The sequence below is a fragment of the Vombatus ursinus genome, unplaced genomic scaffold, assembly GCF_900497805.2.
Source record: "Vombatus ursinus unplaced genomic scaffold, bare-nosed wombat genome assembly UNPS02014802.1, whole genome shotgun sequence".
In the NCBI taxonomy this organism is placed as follows: Eukaryota; Metazoa; Chordata; class Mammalia; order Diprotodontia; family Vombatidae; genus Vombatus; species Vombatus ursinus.
The window spans coordinates 15,765,641-15,784,954 of record NW_020954580.1 but is presented as its reverse complement, the minus strand read 5'-3'; the positions used below and the strand labels follow the sequence as shown (position 1 = coordinate 15,784,954).

The following is a 19,314-nucleotide window of genomic DNA, read 5'->3' as shown; positions in this document are numbered from 1 at the left end:
ATGTTCTGGATTGTGTATTTCAAGCCAATTTGAGTATTCATTACTGATAATGTGCCAGAGTCTGCTTGCATCTTTTCCGACTTCATCTTTTCATTACCCTTTGGGTCACCTGTAATTTTGATTCTTCTGAGATAGCAGCATTGCATGATTCATAGGCATATAGCATCACTGGGAGAAGGGAAGGGGCCATCCAGTTTTTGTCTTTCTATTCCCTTATACCTAGATATGTTGAATTGAATTGAATATTTCTTCTGTTTTCCAATCTAACAATCCCATACCCATTCCCAGAGAATTTAATGACTTTGGTAATTTACATGTTAGCCAGTAGGGCAAAAAAAAAAATTACCTGTAAGGTAGTTTAACTTAAAGTATGGGGTAGCTTACTTGTAAGGATCAAAGTTATCAGATAGATTTTTTCCAACCCCAATCATTATGGACTCTAATTATTAAGCAATTTTCTTCTTCCAGTGAGAAAAGGAGTAATTACAATGTGAAACTGATTAAGTTAGATGATTTCTAATATCTCTTCCACCTATGGAACCAATGTAGTGTAGTATAGAGAGCACTGGGCTGGAATTCAGGAAGACTTGAGTTTGAATCCAGAAACTTACTAGTTGTGGGACCCTGGAGCAAGTCACTTAACTTCTCTAGGCCTCAGTTTCCTAATCTGTAAAATGATGGATTTGGATTCAATGACCTCTGAAGTCCCTTTCAGTTCTAAATCTACAATTCTTATAAATAAATAGTTCCCAAAAAAATTCCCTTACATTCGCCACCCATACCCTTTTATATACTTATCCTAATGTTTAAAATAAAAAGAAAAGAACTTTCCTTATTTATCAGATTTTGAAAAATTTGCAGTAACTGTTTCTTTTCACATTAGTACCTCAAGCCCGCATGTGGGCATCAAAATATGACATAAGTTTGTGAGTAAAGCATTGAAAAGGAGAAATAGCTCTCATTTCCTACTAAAATGCTGACAGTGAATGGAAAGAAGCTATTTCTTAACAAATTAATTGAATAAAAGCATAATTCAGATAATATATGAAATCAGATCGACTAGGTTCCATGAATTTCCTGTGAATCTTAATCCCATATGGGAAATAAGGCAAAAAGTTTAATTCAAAGAGAACATACAAATGCTATTTTTAAAAGCCAATACATTTTTAAAGCATTGGTTCAATATTATTGTGATGAAAATAGCAAATTAACACTACTGATAAAAAATTAAATTAGAAATAACTAATGAAGGGAACTAATTCTAGTCTTAGACACCAACGTAAAAAGGTACCCAAGATTCCATAGTGCCCATTTATGTGTTTTCTATATTAGGTTCTTAGTAAATGCTGTTGACTAACATGAATGCCCAATTTTTTTTTCCCATGCAGCTTATTCTTTCTCTTTACAAATAGGTCATGTAACTATAAGTATCCATTTTTAAAGCCGAGATTATATGACTATAGTATCATGTCACCTGGGAGATTTCATCAAATGTAAGGCCTTGAATTTTTGTCTTTGTACATTTCAAAGCAGGCCATGTATAATCCAGAAAGAAGGTGGATTGGTTGGTTATGTAACAAAAGCAAAGCAAAAGAGATGAACAATCTGAGTATAGCCCTGTTACACTTCAGGGAAATATTCTGAGGGGAACTTAAGAAAGGACATAGACAAGAGTTACGTGGTAAGAGAAACCATGGAGTTGTGACCTGCACCATTGGAGGGAACACCCAAATTAATGAGGTCATTGATCCATTGAAGTGCCTAAAGGCCTTAATAATGATTAAGAAAATTAAGTGGTAGTTTAAAATATGCTAATATTTCCCTCATAACAAAATAGCAATTTTTGCTTTTATTCCTAAACAAATAATTCATAAATCAGACTGTCTACCATTGAATTTGAGATAAAGTGATTGATGTATTAGGAAATCTTCTTAAGTTATTCAACCTTCATCTCATAAAAAACATAATTCTGAAGAGTTGGTTGAGTATGTTTTATGGTTTGTTTTTGTTAGTTATGACTTCTCTTTCCACTTGGAATCAGTAATTTAGAAGCTAACTGAAGCTTCTCTAACTGAGCTGCCTAATAATAGTAATAACTAACATTTATTTATTACTCTACCTACATTTCATTTCTCACAATAGCCCTCTTAGGTAGATTTAATATAGATATTATTATACTTATTTTAAAAGAAGGGGAAATTTGGGCCTAGAGGGTTAAACATCATGTTCCAGGGTTACATAGCCAGAGTCTGACCTGCAATTCAGACTCTGGTCTTCTGGATTTCAAGTCCAACAATGTATCCACCAGGTTCTATTTCCAGTGGTTAGCCCAGTGGCTGGCACATAGGTGACACTTAATAAATCCTTGTGATTAAATAATTAATTGTCTAGATTATCCACGAATGGGAAGTTATGACATTTAACCAGTGCCAAAAAAAAAATTCCTCCAAGTTACATTTACTTCTAGAAAGTTGATTTAAGAAGACTAATTGAAATTAATTAAAATCTAGCAAGGAGTAGTGTTATTTTTGTCAGCTTTAAGTCTAGATCAGCCAATTTCTTTCATCTCTTTAGATATGAAAAATGTGATATAAAAATAAAGTGACTGTAATTTTCATCTGATCTAGGGAAAAATCCCACATTAACAAATGTACTTATTTCTCTAATCGAAGACTTCTTTTAAAAATGCATTTCCCATTTTAAAATATTTTTCTTGATTTCATAGAAATATTTTTGTTGGATATGTTATGTTAGTATAATATAGTGACAGTACCCAAACACCAATTTCACTTCTAATAGATATCGATGGACCTCTCTTGTTGTTCTCAGGTAGTATGACTCCTGCCTCTTAATTTAATGTTAATTTTTGCCATTATCCTGGAGCATGATGACAAAAGTTCTAACTTAAAATGAAACCACTGAAAGCTCTAGTTTCAGGAGATTTTATACTTTTGTAACAAAAATTTCTTTACGAAAACATCACCAAACCACAAGCTCAGCCATAAAAATACGGACTACTTCACTGAAACTGCAGGAAGTTTTGAGACAAGTGGTTGCTAAAAGGCATAAGGACCTGAAAATGGCCTCGGAGAAGCTGAGCTACTTTGAGGTCTCTCTTTAGAAGCCAAAGGAAGTTGCTTCTGCTTGGTTCATGGTTTCAAAATATGTGACTAGAAATGTATGTATGTGAAACATGGAAATGATAGTACTATCCCGAGGGGGAAAACATGATTCCTGGGGGACTGGCCATTGACTGGAATATAATATTCCTTCTCTCATTTTGCCCCAGCAAATACAGTCTCACAGACAACATGCTTTGCTAAGTTATTTAAGATGCTTTTATGGAGCTTAATTTTCCTCATTTTCAATATAACTCATATCTCTCTCCTTTGTAGTTTTTTAATGTATGCTGAATAAAGTCCTGTGTTTATAAACATGGTATACTATATTTGATTACAGTATCATTTGCCCTTCAAAGTCAAGCCCTGGCAAAACTGCCAAGTAAATAGATTTTACTTTCAGTGCCTTTCTCTCCTCTTTCAAAATTCTCTTTATTCCTTTTAAAATCCCCAACACAGGTCCCCAGAGCCCCTGTGGTATCCTCTACTACATAGTAAGCTTATGTGATTTCTCCATTCCCCAATTTTTTCTGACTCCCTAATGATCATTGAAACTTAAACATTCTACTGACCAATTTCATTAGGGTCTTCATTACCGGATAAATCCATTAGAATAGGATTATCTGAGAAACCAATCAGAGCTATGTGTCTGACTCAAGTGTTGGTCCACCTTGATAACTTTTATATTTTAACAGAGGCCTTCAAAGTCTCAAGGGAATAAATTTATGTTATAATTTCAAGAATAATATAGCCATGGTCCTGTACCCATCTCCCATTTTTAAAAACTTCTCATGGCTTCACCATTGTGTCATTGAAAACTGTATGTAAGGTGTCTGTACTCCTAGTACTCAACATAGCTCTTCAATCAATAGATATTGAATTGAGTAGAGGAGAGATGCCATGATGCAGAGTACAATAAGTATCTAATTGGAAGAACTATACGAAGCCAAAGGTAATTAATTTTAAAAAATCTGTAATTCTCAGCATACCTGAAACTATTCTAATAATTTCTGACAAAGCCCAGAAGTAACAGAGTACAAAAGCATTTGTGTTTGAGTACCTTAATTTATGTGATAACATATGATAACATCCTTTAAAGTCCTCCTCAGATGACTCATCATGGTGTGGAGGTACTATAGGCAATATATGAAGGACTTCTGATTTTGTCAGTGTGAGGATTGTGTGGACATTTTACCCACTCTTAGGGGCATTGGAGAAAAAAGTAACTTGCCCAGTATCACAGAGTGGTAGATATAAGCAGAGAGATTTGAACTCAGGTCTTCTTCATTCAAAGCCCCTAAATTTATATATTAAACTATGCTGCCTTTAGAGTAATGATTAATATAGGGAATGGGAACTGGGCTTGCTACTTTTTTGGTGTAGGGAACTCCTAGGTGAGAAAACTCCCTTTACCATCGCAAGTTAGCACCTTCTCTGCAGTTTATATTTAGTCTTAGATGCTACAAAATAGAGAGTTCCATAGAACACTCCAAAATTAATTTCCTTGCCCAGTGTTATGTAATAAGTATGTATCAAAGACAGGACTTGAACCTAGCTCTTCCTGGTTTTAGGCCCCTCTTTCTATCCACTGAACCCTGCTGGTTCTCTATAATTAAACTATCAGACATACCAATAGCAATATAATATTCTCTATGTCCAACTAAAATCACTAATGTCCAATTTTAGTTGAGCAGATCTCAAGAGGAAAATAGATAAATAAGCATCTGCATGTTTAAAGTGAATTGTCAAAGAAAACTTTTATATTTTCTATCGCTAATTTTCTGTGTCCTATACGTAAAGGAACTTCTGTGTCACCTTGTGAAGGAGATTTTTGAAAATGCTATTTCTCATGAGACTTTCTGTACACATCGAGGGTCAAAAGAATCCCTTTCATTCTAGATAGTATTTAGCATTGAATAGGTAAACTTTTATACATGCCTTTACTTTTTGCCATCACTGTAAATCCAAACAAAACTTTGAAATATTAGCATTTCTTTTATTGCTTTAGTTAATGGAAATTATCATACAAGGCTCTTTCCAACCTAAAATCCTTTGGCTGTCTGCCACCTCTACTTAATAGTAGTATGGTCTCTACTAGTAATTATAATATATTTATTTAGACCTTTTCTAAGAAATAGATTCTTCAGTGTTTCAAATGGTACATGGTTTCATTAGCTTGGCTCCTTCAATGCCAGTCTCAACCTCTCTGTACTTTAGTAGATGCTCTTTGTGAGTTGCTTTGGCCAAATGGTATCACCAGGTGTCCAGCCTTCTGGTGATCAGGTGACAGACGCACAGGTGGTCTGCAGGCCTGGACAGAAAACCTTTGCAGCTTGGTAGAACCCGCCAATGTTTGTGTCCCATGAAAATATCCTTAAAAAACCAGTGGTTTCTTTCATGTTATGAACAGGAAGCAGGGGAGGGATCTGTACAACATTACAGCAGTAAAGACAATCAGATGCCATAGTAGATAATATAACAGCCTTGGAGTCAGAAGGACCTAGGTTTCAAATGCTGCGTGTGAATCTTATTAGCTATAGGACTCTGGGTATTCAACCTCAGTTTTCTCATCATTAAATCGGGGTCTATAAAAGTCATAGCCCTTATATTGGAGAGTTGTTGTTGAGAATCAAACAAAATTATGTATGAAAAGCATTTTGCAAACTTAAAGCATTACCTAACTGGTGCTGTGTTTCCTATGACTACCATTCCCATTACCAACTGCACTATCGCTGCCTCTGCTACCATTACTGTTCCATCAGAGGTGGTGTTACACTGTGTCAGGTGTTACTAGCCAAGGTTTTGGCATGGACCTAGTCCCCTTATGTTCCTACCTTTCCAACCATTTTTGTTTTCAAATTCAAGATTAGAAGATATAGTAAGAAAATCATTAAAGCAGAAGAATATAAACTAATCTCCCTCCAAATCTAGGTGCACTTCATTCACAACCTAGAATCCCCAACCCCCCCCCAAATTTTTTTACTGTGATCCACATCTGTGCTTTACCTTCATCTAACAGTACGTTCTTTTTTCTTTTTTAAAAAAAAATTTTAATTTATTTATTTATTTTTGGTTTCAATATTCACTTCCATAAGATTTTGAGTTTCAAATTTTCTTTCCCTCCCCCCACCCCACAGTACCTTTTAATATTGAAATTTTCCCATTTCTTCTTACCAAGGCAATCTTTGGCCTCTCTGTTAATGATAATGACATTGTAATTTTTTAATATGTTTTGAATAGAATAAGCACCAAGATTTGTGCTGAGAATATCAGTTTTATATATCCATCCAAGGAATTTTATAACTTGTGAAGTTGTGATACATTTTAGTCAAATGAAACTGAATTTTGAAGATCCCTGAAAAGCTTTAGACTATATGGTACTGAATTTTGTTGTCAGGTCATTTTTCAGTCGTGTCCAACTCTTTGTGACCTCATTTGTGGGTTTCTTGGCAAAGATCCTCGTGGTTTGCCATTTCCTTCTCTAGCTCATTTTACAGAGGAGGAGCTGAGGCAAACAGGGTTAAGTGACTTGCCCAGGATCACACAGCTAGTAAGTGTCTGAGGCCAGATTTGAACTCACGAAAGTGAATCTTACTGACTTCAGGCCCAGCACTCTATTCACTCCAATATCTAGTAGCCCATATGTTATAGAATAGCAGAAAGAATGCTGGACTGGTAGTAAGAAGAAAACATTTCAAATTCTTGTTTTGTTACTTTACTCTTTGGTGTTAGGCAATGTACTCGCCATACCATCCCCTATCTGGCCTACAGTTTCCTTTGCTACAACAAGAGGAAATCAGATAGCTAATGTCCTGTCAAGGTCCAAATCTATGATCCTGCAATAATCAATTTCATTAAAAACATTGTAAAGCAATTTGTAAATTTCACAGGCAAAAGTCACAGGATATTTCTGTTTCTCATATGTATTTCAGGTCAGAAAAATAATAAGACCCCACTTTGACACATATACCGATATGTGTTTATTTAACTACTATAGTCCCAGAACATGTCCACCCCACCAAAAACCCCATACAAATAAAACAAAAATATAACAAATAGAAAGCCCTGCTAACTATCATCATAACTTACTGAGCTCCTGTCTTTCCCTTTCTCTGACTGGGTTTCAGTCCTGGGAAACGGCTATAGATAGCTTTGTCCATGGATCGTAGATTTAGGGCTGCAAGTGGTCATCCTACTCTATTATGATGCAAAGAAGCCATTTCTAGTCTGATCTTTCATATATATATATCTTTTCTTCTCTCTGTGAACTACAGGCTTCTTGTGGCTGTTTCCATGGATCAATATATCTATCTTTTCACTGATACCCTTTCAGATTTTCTGTGTTCTGCCAATTCTTTATATTAAATCCTTGGCAAGCTAAGGTAGTGCTCATTGACTTCCATTTGACAAGAAGATGATGACAGTGAGACTAGCTTTAGGGTTTACCCCAACAAAAGAGCACACAGAAAAAAATCTTGCACCAGCATAGACTGTAACTCAAGTCCTAGGCCATCTACCTCCTAAATTAATATCCAGGCAGAAATATGGATAGATCAGCCTAATGCCATCAACACTACTGGGGAAATGGGAAAAATACATATCCCCTGCCCTCTCTACTAAATTATAAGGTCCTTAAAAACAAAAATTATGTATTATTTAGCTCCATATTCCCTGTTGTACCTAACATTGTGACTTGCCATAGTATTCACTCAGTAAATATTCACTGAACGAACAAATTGATATCTGATTGATCCTGAGACAAAAGCTTCATTTCCTAGAAAAAAGACAATACGTGTTAGGTACAAACCTGTTCTCTGCCTTTTCATTAATAGTAAGCTAGTAGATGTCACATTAAAAAGTAATATTCTTCACATATGATTTCCCAACAAAATCTATGTATTTCCTCCACCTCTATCTAAAATACCAATCAAAGGTTTAAATATTCTAATGTACTGTTCTATACGAGGAATTGTATACAAGTCAGAATGGTGTACCTGTTAGTCAAACTATTATCATGTTGTATCAGGTAACCAGAAAGGGAGAAGTACATGCCTGTTTTCAATAGTAAATGTCCTTGGAGAAAGCTAATGGACCAAACTCTTCCTTCTGTACTGTGGTCAGACTCTTTTTGTAATTAATAGGAGTCTGGTTGGAGAAGAGACCATAGAATCTGGCACATTTTATGAATTTTTAATGCAGAGGTGCTGGGGAAACCAAAAGGCAAGCTGGTCCTTGAGTTTTCTTCATTACCAATCACGTGCAAGGAAACAAGCTTCATAGGAATCATTTATTTTTCAAATTAACCAGGGGTAAGAGCAAAGAACTTTTCTCATTTCCTTGTTTTTGGAATTAATCAAGGGCATTTATTTAGCAGAGAGCTGCACACTACACAGTGTTTTCCTTGTTGACAAGTTTCCATGTCGGCAGCAATTAGCATTGGTTTCCTGGGTAACCATTCTGTACCCTACTGAGAGAAACCTTTTCTTGACAGGAGCATTCTGTCTGAAAATGTTTTGTTTTCCTTGTTTCATGAGCTTATGGTAGACTTGCTTTATTTTATTTCTTTTCACATAGCATTATTATACCTTTTACCCCTTAAACATAGCAAAATTGTTGACTTTTCTATTCCATCTGGTTGTATTTACTCTCATTGTACCTTGCCTCTCATCTTTTAACCACAACCTGCAAGAAATCAGCACAAACACCCTCTTGGGGATATGCCAAGTTTCTTTGGATTTCTGGTTCTGAATCTAATTAGTGGAATTGTGAATATTCAAGCAATCACAGCTGGTCTTGATGATAACCTAAAGGTTACACATTGAAAAAAAAAAAGTTATGTGTGTGCCTGAAGTGGACTCATATACTTTAAATCATTGCACATCAGAACTGGAAAGGGTCTTAAGAGATTATCTAGTCCAAATACTTCATTCCTTCATCTTACAGAAGAGTAAACTGAGGCCAAAAGAGGTGAAATGATATACTTACTTCATAAGTTATTCTTGGAAGCTAACTGTAATTTTCCACTGCCACTGGGCGAGTTCCAAATCTGCAGTTTTCATTACTGGGGGAGGTCTATACTGGTTACACATCAGCAAAGGGAAGCAGAAATTATCATATCCTTATCTCTTCCTTTAGGGCTCCCCCACCACCTCCACCACTATTTAGAATTGGAGATATTTAGTGTATCACAGTCTTCAGAATGGGAAGAGTCAAAATCATTCCGGAAAATTAAATAGTTGAAGGGAGAATGGGATAGAGAAAGGTAAACTGTGATTTTATCAGTATCTGGAACTCCCAGTGGAGAAATTCCACAAAGTGTTACTGGCAACTCATTTATAACTTGTAGTCTGGGAAATCTGCTTGGAGCACTAATGAGGTTAACACAGTGAGTATATGTCAGAGGCAGGACTTGAAGCCATTTCTTCAATTTTAAGGCCAACCCTGTAACCACTGTACAATGCTACATCTTGAGAGTGTAATTAGACAGTCAGCTTTGTCATCCTCTGTACCATGTTAATCAGCACTATCCACTTATTGGTATATATAAAAAAAAAAAACCCTTTCTTCTGAAAAGTTCAATGTTGAGAAATTATTAACAAACATTAGCCTTAAATCACCATAGAAGAGGAAGTAGGGAAGGAAGTATCAGCCATTGTAAATGTTCTCCCAGAAATGTTGCAGGATTCCAAATCTTGGAATACCAAATCTTGGAATACTACAATCCTGAGGAATCAGTACTGAGGAGTGATGCATATGCCTATGGAAAAGATCATAAGGGATATAACCCAAAAAAATGTCTGATCTGAAAAGGTCAGTCAGGTAGCAGTGCCAAGAATCAACAAGATCAACAGCCCTAATATTCCACTGGTACCTACTTAAAGTGAGGAGTCCTCTCTAAGATCAAGGGTCCTTCACCTTTTGTGCACCAATCTGGTGAAATCTACAGACCCTTTCTTAGGCTATTATTTTTAAATGCATACAATAAAATACATAGCATTACAAAGGAAAAAATTATATTAAAATACAGTTATCAAAATATTTTTAAAGTTTTACAAACCCCAGATTGAGAACCCCTGACTTAGGGGGAAACCTCCAGAATGTTGGTGGCTTCTCTTTAGAATTTGTGAAAGAACATGGACATCCCATAAGATGAGAAGGCTTTGATTCAATCAGTCCATCACTAGGCATTTATTAAGTGACAATTACGTACCAAGAACTGTTCTAGGCACTAGGGATACAAATACAAAAGTGGGACAATCCACATCCCTAAGAATTTACATTCTACCTATATCAGTAAGATCACAAAAGTGGCAAATTCAAATATAGACAATCTTCAATTCACTTTCCAATACATCATCCTTTTCCATTGAGAGTAGCACCTAAAGAGAGAGAAGGTAGGATGTTGTCAAAGACAAACTTCCCAACCTTCCACATTTTACATCCTGCCGGGCCTCTGTTTACAATGCTTCTGTTTTCCTCTGTCGGTACTGATAACAATGAGTTGCAGGTGACGTATAATAGAAAAACTGTATTCCAACAAAGTTTCAGACAGCCAAAGTTAATGTTGCTGGCATTTTATCCCCAGAGGACAGGACAAAGGAATGCTATGGTCTGACCTTCAATTCCAGAAAATTTTCCAAAATGCCTACTATTTTGGCATAGGTCAGCTAAACTGATTGCCCATGACTTGTCTACCACCTTTTAACGGCATACTCTACAAGTACCTACTGTGTGCAGAACACTGTGTTAAACCCTCAAGGATATACAGGGTTTGACAAAATATAAGAACCTGCCCTCCTAGAGTTAATTCTCAGTTTCTCTTTTTGCTGGCTCCCCAGTGTTATTTATTTAGGACAGAAGACAGAAGAACAGGCAGAAAATAAGAGAATTAACTGGAGATTAAACTTGGCAAGTGAGAAACAAAAGCCCATAATTAAAACAAACAAAAACTCCTTTAATTGTCAGACTTCCAGAGTTCAGATTTTATGAATCTCTTTCCCCTGGGTTCATTCTGTATATTTGTCATTACTCTTTCCTGAACTTTAACTGAACCCTAAGTAAATGCCCAAGTCCCTATAGCCATTGTCTAAAGATGTCGATTCCACAGTAGCTTCCCTATTTATAGACTCCATTAGCATGAGGCTCTCTCTTCTTTTTGCAATGAACTCATGTTTTTGCTGCAGTGAACTCATTGTTTTTGCCACAGTGACTGAGTTTTCTTGTCACAAAAATATCTATCCAGAGGAAACTTCAGAAACAATTTTACTTGCTAAAATACCCTAAAACAAACACTATGGTTTTTTTTATTTACTCTGATTAAAATTTTATATGCTGCAACTTTCTGCAACTTTCTAACAACAATATTATACACTTTCCCTGCCCCTAGATCTCCCAAAGAAATTTTATCAGCTTGAGAGATGAAACTTAGTTGTTAACCAGTTTTAGATGATTAAAGTAGATCACAGATCCAAAACATGGCAAATCTTCTGTGAATACACAAAACATCTGTGTGATTTTGCAGGGAGATTCCTCCATCTGTGGCTTATTACATAAGACCTAGGGAGTTTACTGAAGCACCCAGAGGGTGAGTGATTTTTCTATGGCTACACAGCTTATAAACATCAAAGGTGACCTCGGGCCTGACATTCTACTATTCTACACATTTGTCTAATCGAACATATTCAAGAGGCTTATCCCCTGATTAGCAGAGAGGTGATGAATCTTGAACTATAATTCCTAAAGACCATTTGCTAAGTTATAAAAGGGCCAGGCTCTGCAATTACAAGCCCTGAAGTTCTCATTTCAAAATCTCAGTACTGCAAGAATTTGTGATTTAAATATCAGTGTTTAAAAATTATATTTTACAGGTTATATAATGCTATTTTATTTAATAAACTTATACCCTTAGTGTAGTTAAAAGGAGAGAGTTTATTTGGACAATTCCCCCCAAATGCAGGAATAAAATAATTACAACATATTCAAAACACCAAAGATAAAGCATATCCTACTCTCAAAGACTGAGTAATTGTACCTTCTAATAAGTATCTAATAGCTGCAAAACATTGCTGTAGGTGAAGCTGACCAAGATCCACTTTGGTTTCATGGGTAGGAATCACAACTAGATGACTATAAAGTGATCACAAGGTCATGGGTCAAGGTGAACTCTTTCAGTAGACTGACGCAGGTAAACACCTGTCTCAATAAAGGGTTGTTTCTCAATATGGAACTTGATAGGCACAGCTAGGTGGCGCAGTGGATAGAGCACCAGCCCTGGATTTAGGGGGACCTGAGTTCAAATGCAGCCTCAGACACATAACACTAGCTGTGTGACCCTGGGCAAGTCACTTAACCCCATTGCCCCCTCCCAAAAAAAATCTGGAACTTGATGCTTAGGAACAAATGATTTACCATAAGCATATAAACATTCTACCAGAAGTGAACACATTTTCTCAGGCGGATTATGTTGCTTCTAGGAGGAGACTGTTGTTCAATCATGTCTAACTTTTCATGACCCCATGGACTGTATCACACCAATGCTATCCACGGGGTTTTCTTGGCAAAAATACTGGAGTAGTTTGCCATTTCTTTCTCCAGTGCATTAAGGAAGAGACCATTGATCTCAAATAAGTGACTACTTACTTCCAGTCCCTCTTTTCATTCAGCCTCTAGGCTGATTTCACTTTTGCATTTGCCTTGGCAATTACTAAAAGGGAGGAGTTTCAGGAATTTCTCCCGGGAGAAAGAATACAGAATGGCTACTGGTAGTGGATGAGAAACACCAAGCTCTCTTTTGTACAGTTGAAGGAGGGGAAGAGGGATGGGGTTCACTGAGTCATTCAGTCAGGCAGCCAGTTATTGAAACGGGAAATGGAGAAAAAGGGCAAATTTCCTTATGCCTCTGTCTTAATTATAGCTCTTCCTTCCCCCCACTACCACCCCCAACCTATCTTCTAAAGGTGGAGCTCTGAGGAGGCTTAGTTTTGTTTTGTTTTGTTTTTTAATGACCTAGAATCAAATTTAATTTCCCTTTTGGGCAAGCTACCTAGATGCCTAGGCTATGAGACATGGTAGTATTTACCAGTTATTTCAGACTTTACTTTTTAGGACTGCTATTGATTATATTTGCTCTTATAACTCTCAAAAATGCACTGCAGGCATTTAAAAATCCAAAACAATCCCTCCACCATCATTTGTGAATGTGATGGGACTAGGCCCATGAGTTCATTGGTATAGAGAATTCCTAATAGGAGAACTCCCTTTATTGATGTATATTGGCATCTTCTCTGTAAATGATAGTCTGTTGTTTTTGCATGTAAATTTTGAGTAATGAATCTAGGAGGAGGTTAGCACTTCAACTTTAACAAAAACTTTATTAGGGAACAATATTTTTTTGACCTGAGATTCTCCATATATAGGGACTGATACATTATTTTTTTGAGTTTAAGTCCCTATTCTGCCATTAAGCAGTCTGACCTTTTGCAGTAGGTCACATCACCTTTTTTAGATGTTCAAAATCAGGAGGTTCAACTTAGAAAACCTCCAGAGCCTTGGCACATCTTGCAATTTGTGTGGATGACATTTTTATCATTCGCCATTTTTAAGGAATGCTTGGATAAGAAATGACGTGGAAGTAGAGTTTTGGTCAGCTTCTTTGGCAGAGATTTGCATGTAGTAGGTACTTAAATATTTGGTGAATTGAATGAAATAAATTGTAATCATTATGTTGTGTTCATGATTAGTGGAAGATTTAAGGATGAAATTAGATTCAAGTGCTTAAAGCTCTATATATAGGCTCATATACATTTTCTACCCTGCCCTGATGATGATGATAATGGCTTTAAGGTTTTCAAAATTCTTATTTGATCCTCACAACCCTATGAAGCAAGTGCTGTTACTGTCCTCATTAACAGATGAGGGAGTCAAAGCTGTAAGGGACTTAAACCCAGTTATTCCTGACTATACATATAGCACCATGTACCTCTGTTCCCCTCAGTCTTTAAGAACCTTTATCTTTTACATTAATAGATTAGATGGCATTTGATTGATATAACCATTGATAAAAACTTAGCATGCCCCTTTAAAAGAAACAGATCGATCTTATTCCTGTAGAACAGGTGATAAAGGACATCGTATCCCTCCTTTGGGGAAAGAAGTGGGAAACAATGGTTATGGAATGTTTATATTGTTAAATGTTGTCACTCTATCTGTCAGTTTTGCTTAACTGTTTTTCATTACTGCAAGGGAGAATTCACTGGGATTTGGCATATGGGAAAACAGGTCTAAAAATAAAATGCATCATTAAAATTTGGGGAAAAAAATATATGATTTAGACAATCTCCAACTGTACTTTCCTGTACCCAATTGACTAGGAACAAACATTAACCACAGAATTGAATTTCTCCATGTATGTGATGTTGGAATTATCCTTAACTTTTCCCTCTCCTTTGCCTTTCATTTTCAATCAGTTTCAAAGTCTTGTCAATTCTACCCCCATAATATAGCTAGCCTCTGTGTTCCACTTGCTACTCACATGGTCACCATGCTAGTTCAGGCTCTCATCACCTCTTACTTTGGGTAATAGCCTCCTAATTGTTATGCCAGCCTTCAGTGTCCCTCTCTCCATTCCACCCTTCACACACAGCTACAAAGGTGATATTCCTAAAGCACACTCTTGCTCAAGAAGTTTCAGTGATTCTTCTTTTTGTTTGTTTTTTTGTTTTTTTGTTTTGGGCAATTGGGGTTAAGTGACTTGCCCAGGGTCACACAGCTAGTAAGTGTCAAGTGTTTGGTCTGAGGTCGGATTTGAACTCAGGTCCTCTTGACTTCAGGGCCGGTGCTCTATCCACTGTGCCACCTAGCTGCCCCCTATAGATATTTTTTCTTTTTTTTTTTTTTCTTTTTAGTGAGGCAATTGGGGTTAAGTGATTTGCCCAGGGTCACACAGTTAGTAAGTGTCATGTGTCTGAGACTGGATTTGAACTCAGGTCCTTCTGACTCCAAGGCCAGAGCTCTATCCACTGCGCCACCTAGCTGCCCCTCCCAGTGATTCTTGCTTTTGTAAAAATACAAACTCCTCTGATTGGCTTTCAGAGACCTTCACAATTTGGTTCCAGTCTACCTTTGCAGTATTTTTGCACCCTACTCTTTGCTATCTAACAAAACTGGTTTGTTTGCTGTTCCTTGTATACAACACTTCCATCCATTCAAATTCCCATAGTCTTGCCTTTCCATAGGCTTTCACCCATGCATTGAATGTACTCTTTCTTCAACTCTGCCTAAAAAAATTCTTATTTCTTCAAAGATCAGCTCAAGTGTTACCTCCTACAGGTCTGATCCCACCCCAGTTGCTAATGTCTTCCCCCTAGAAATTACCTTGCATATATTTTGTGCTTAGTGTTCTATGCACATGTTTCCTCTAATAGAATTTAGTTCTTTTAGGGCAGAAACCATTTAATCTTTATATTTATGTAATCTTTATTTTTAATCTTTATGTCTCTAGCACCAAACACAGTGCTCAGCATATAATAACCTCTTAATAAATGCTTGTCAGTTGTAGATCTTACCTTTTCCTTCCAGCCTTGGCTTTGTAGTACAATATACACTTGGTGGCTTTGAACAATCTTTAAATTAACTATATTAATACCCTGTAAAATAAATGGGCAAAATTCAGTATAGTGGATTGAAAATCCTAACTCAACTTAGTTTAAGTATACTTACCTGTAACCAGTGCAGTAAAGGTTTCTATCCAAATTGTGGAATGCTTATTACCAATTATGACTACAAAGAATTGCTTAAATTTACATGAAATATCAGACAAATAGGAAAAGGTCATCAATTCAGCTCCTTTTAAAATCTTCTACCGTAAATATATGTGAATATGCAATATGAATATATATACTGTGTATATATTAATCTACAATGCACTTGATTATGAACTTTAAAAGGTCATGTAGTTTTCCTCTTTTTAGGTGTCTAGGCCTACTGATATAGTGCATTAGGAAGCATGATTTCATTGCTAAAAGCATGGAATTAGAAATCAAGATTTAAGGATACTTTTTTATTCCTCTGCTTAGTTCTATCTTTAAAAGGCCACATGGATAGATAACATTAGCCCACATCACAACAAAGTTGCAATACAGTACGTAGTGGAAAAAGTTGTGGAAGCTACCATCAAAAAGGCTAGGATCAAGGCCCAGCTCTGCCACTTATTAGCTCTTTTACCTTTGGCAAGCCACTAATTGTTTCTGGGCCTCAGTTTCCTGATCTGCAAAGTAGAGGTAGTATAACTACCTCTACTGGCTCAAAGTATTGCTATAAAGAGCGTACTTTACAAATGTGAGGAAGTCATGCTATGAACACCCTTCTCATAGTTCTAGGGTGGTTTCTCTAGCCAGGCTTTCCATGGGTTTATTTTTCATCTTTTAGTACTTTTACTTCAAGAACTCAAATCCTTCTCTTGTGGCATGAGGGTAAACCTAGGTTCATGAAGGCCTAATAGCTATACCAGAACACAAACTTTGGAAGGTCCTATAAAAACTTCTCATTCTTGGGTACTTTTCCTCCAAGAACCCCTCACTCAAGTCTTCCTCCTGTGACATAAAGGTAAGCCTGATGTCATCAAGGCTTAAAACCTATGTCAGAAGAACACAAACTCTGGAAATATCTACCTTTCTCCCCTCTACCTAGGAGAGGAGCTGTTTGTAGAGTTTAACTCTGGTTTGTCCCTATAAGTAGAAGACAAGGGTTATTATGTACTTACCATGTTTTGTTTTCTATTATAGTTATTTATATGTGTGTATTTTTTATTCCTTTACTGAGATATTCACTCAGTAATGTCAGGATCAAGGTCCTTGTCATCTTCTTAGTGCCTTATCACAATATTTTTTGTAGATAGTAGGCAACCAATAATTGCTTGTTGAACTGAATTGAAATGAATTTTAAGTCAAGTAAAATCAGGAAGTCCTTGATGTTACTTACATCATTTTATATTTGCCTGGCTTATTATTTTTATATCTTTCTGATTTGCCTACACAAAGAGTTTTAATGCATTTTAAAAATAATTATTTTTATAATCTCTCTTTTTTTTAACATATTTTTGTTGAGATTGGAGAAAACAAGTTTAGAAAAAACTTATCTTTTGGTGATATTTCCCCCTTTCTTCACCCATTTTTCATTGCATGGATAAAAATAATTTTTATCAAACTCTCTGCTTCTCCTTTTGCCACTGTTTATTACAGAGGAAGTATCTGCAAGGATAGTCCAAGTAGTAACTGCGGAAGCTGTTGCAGTCCTGAAAGGTGAACAAGAAAAAGAAGCCCAGCATAAAGACCAACCTGCAGGACTCCCTATAGGTAAATCCAGGAGCTTGCCAGGGTTATCTCTACTTCCTGTTTCTATTTGGTCCTCAACCTGTATCGATTCTGCTTCATAGGAGTGGCTAAGGTTGCTGTGGCATTCTAGGCCTTAGGCCATCTTTTATGAGCAGGAAGTTCTAAGTATCCTGAGTGCCCTTTGGGGTAGACAGATTTTGAATTTCTACCCTAATTAGTTCCCTCAGCTCTTTCATCCACTTTGAACTAGTCAATTAGAGAAAACTCTAGTTCAGCCAGGAAAGAGCCATGTTTATAACTGCATAGCTTTAAGCATAAAGAAAGAATCCTCCGTCCCCTTTTTTCTTAACTTCCAACTAGTTATCAAGTGTTGGTTTCATAGCTTCCATAATATCTCTCCTCCATCTTTTCCTCTCTATTTCAACTGCTGTGATCCGGAATAGGCCCGTATTACTCATATCCTGGACTATTTCAATAGCATCCAAACAGGGCTTAGTATTTTAGGGCTAAGAGGTGGAAGGACCTTCCAGGCCATCTGCTCTATTTCACCCCTTACCTTATAAATGGGGCAACTAAGGTCCAGAGGTTCATTCTCCTCTACTCTAATCTCTGCTTCAGAGAGCTACCAAGCTCCTCTTACAGATGCAGAGATCTAATCTTATCCCTCCTTTACTCAAACAAGTAACAAACTCTTCAGTGGCTTCCTATTGTCTATGAAGTAAAATTCAAATATCTTTGTCATTCAAGGCTCTCTACCCACTGGTAATACCCTGCCATTTCAGCCTTCCTGCTCTGCTATATGCAAGTCAAACTAGATTATTCTTTGTTTCTGAACATATCCTTTTACCTTTTCCTTGAGTATCTTCCCAACCTATAAGGTCCACTTTCAGAAGCACTTATGCAGCCTAGAAAAGGCCACAGCCTCAGACTTCATATAACACTTTGTCTTATACTTTATGTATATTATTTTGTATTATGGTATTCTATGTATGTACCTTATGGCCACACTAGACCATAAGCTGAATGAAGGTAGGAAAATCATTTTATCTAATTTTCAGTCTCCTCTTCCAATTGACATTTTTCTTCACACAGTAGATCTTTAAAAAATTTTTGTTGAATTGAATTAAAGATATCATCAACTTGGCTTGTCATTTCCCTTTGCCTAGGAGACTTATTGAAAATATAATTCTAATAATGATGACAACATTTCATATTTGTATAGTGTTTTCCAAAGTGTTCTCCCTGTAGCAGCATTGTAAGGTAAGGTAGAATATTATTGTTTCCATTTTACAGATGATAAAACCATGGATTAGAAAGATAAAACAATTTGTTTAGGATCACACACCTAGGAAGAAGTGAGACCAGATCACAAATTTCAGAATCACAGAATCGGAGGGTTGGAAAGGACCTCATTAGCCATGTGGCCTAACTCATTGATGGATGAAATCTTTAATAGCTAAAACATCTAATTTTGGTGCCTGATTCTAGCCCTAATTCCCTGTTTGTTCTTCTTTACACTCCACCAATTGTACCCCTGGCTACATTCTCTTAGAAGAATATACACTAAAATCATGTCCAAAACTATTTTGGAGCAAGCAGCAACTCTCCTTCCTCTCTCTATGTGGAGGCTAATTTTCTATCTCATACTTAAGAGCAACTTTAAATTGCATACTTGTTTTAATTTTATAGCAGTGAACCATTTTCATTTGTACTATCAAAATCTTTGTTTCTCTTCATTAAAGAAAAAAACACTTCTTAATCTGATTACGTATTTCTTGGATCAAAGGTACTTTAGGGAATTGCAAAGGTGGGAGGTTGAGAAAGAAAGAAAGAAAGAAAGAAAGAAAGAAAGAAAGAAAGAAAGA

The 19,314-nt window shown here is 36.4% G+C and overlaps 1 protein-coding gene across 3 annotated transcripts in view; it reads left to right on the top strand.

The window, feature by feature from the left end:
- Positions 1-19,314, top strand: part of MAP2 (microtubule associated protein 2) — a 376,564-nt gene that overhangs the window by 294,596 nt on the left and 62,654 nt on the right. For all 3 annotated transcript variants that reach the window (XM_027873756.1, XM_027873755.1, XM_027873754.1), the window contains exon 7: positions 17,357-17,470. In XM_027873756.1, the coding sequence (XP_027729557.1) occupies positions 17,357-17,470 (114 nt within the window). The remainder of the gene's footprint in view (positions 1-17,356; positions 17,471-19,314) is intronic.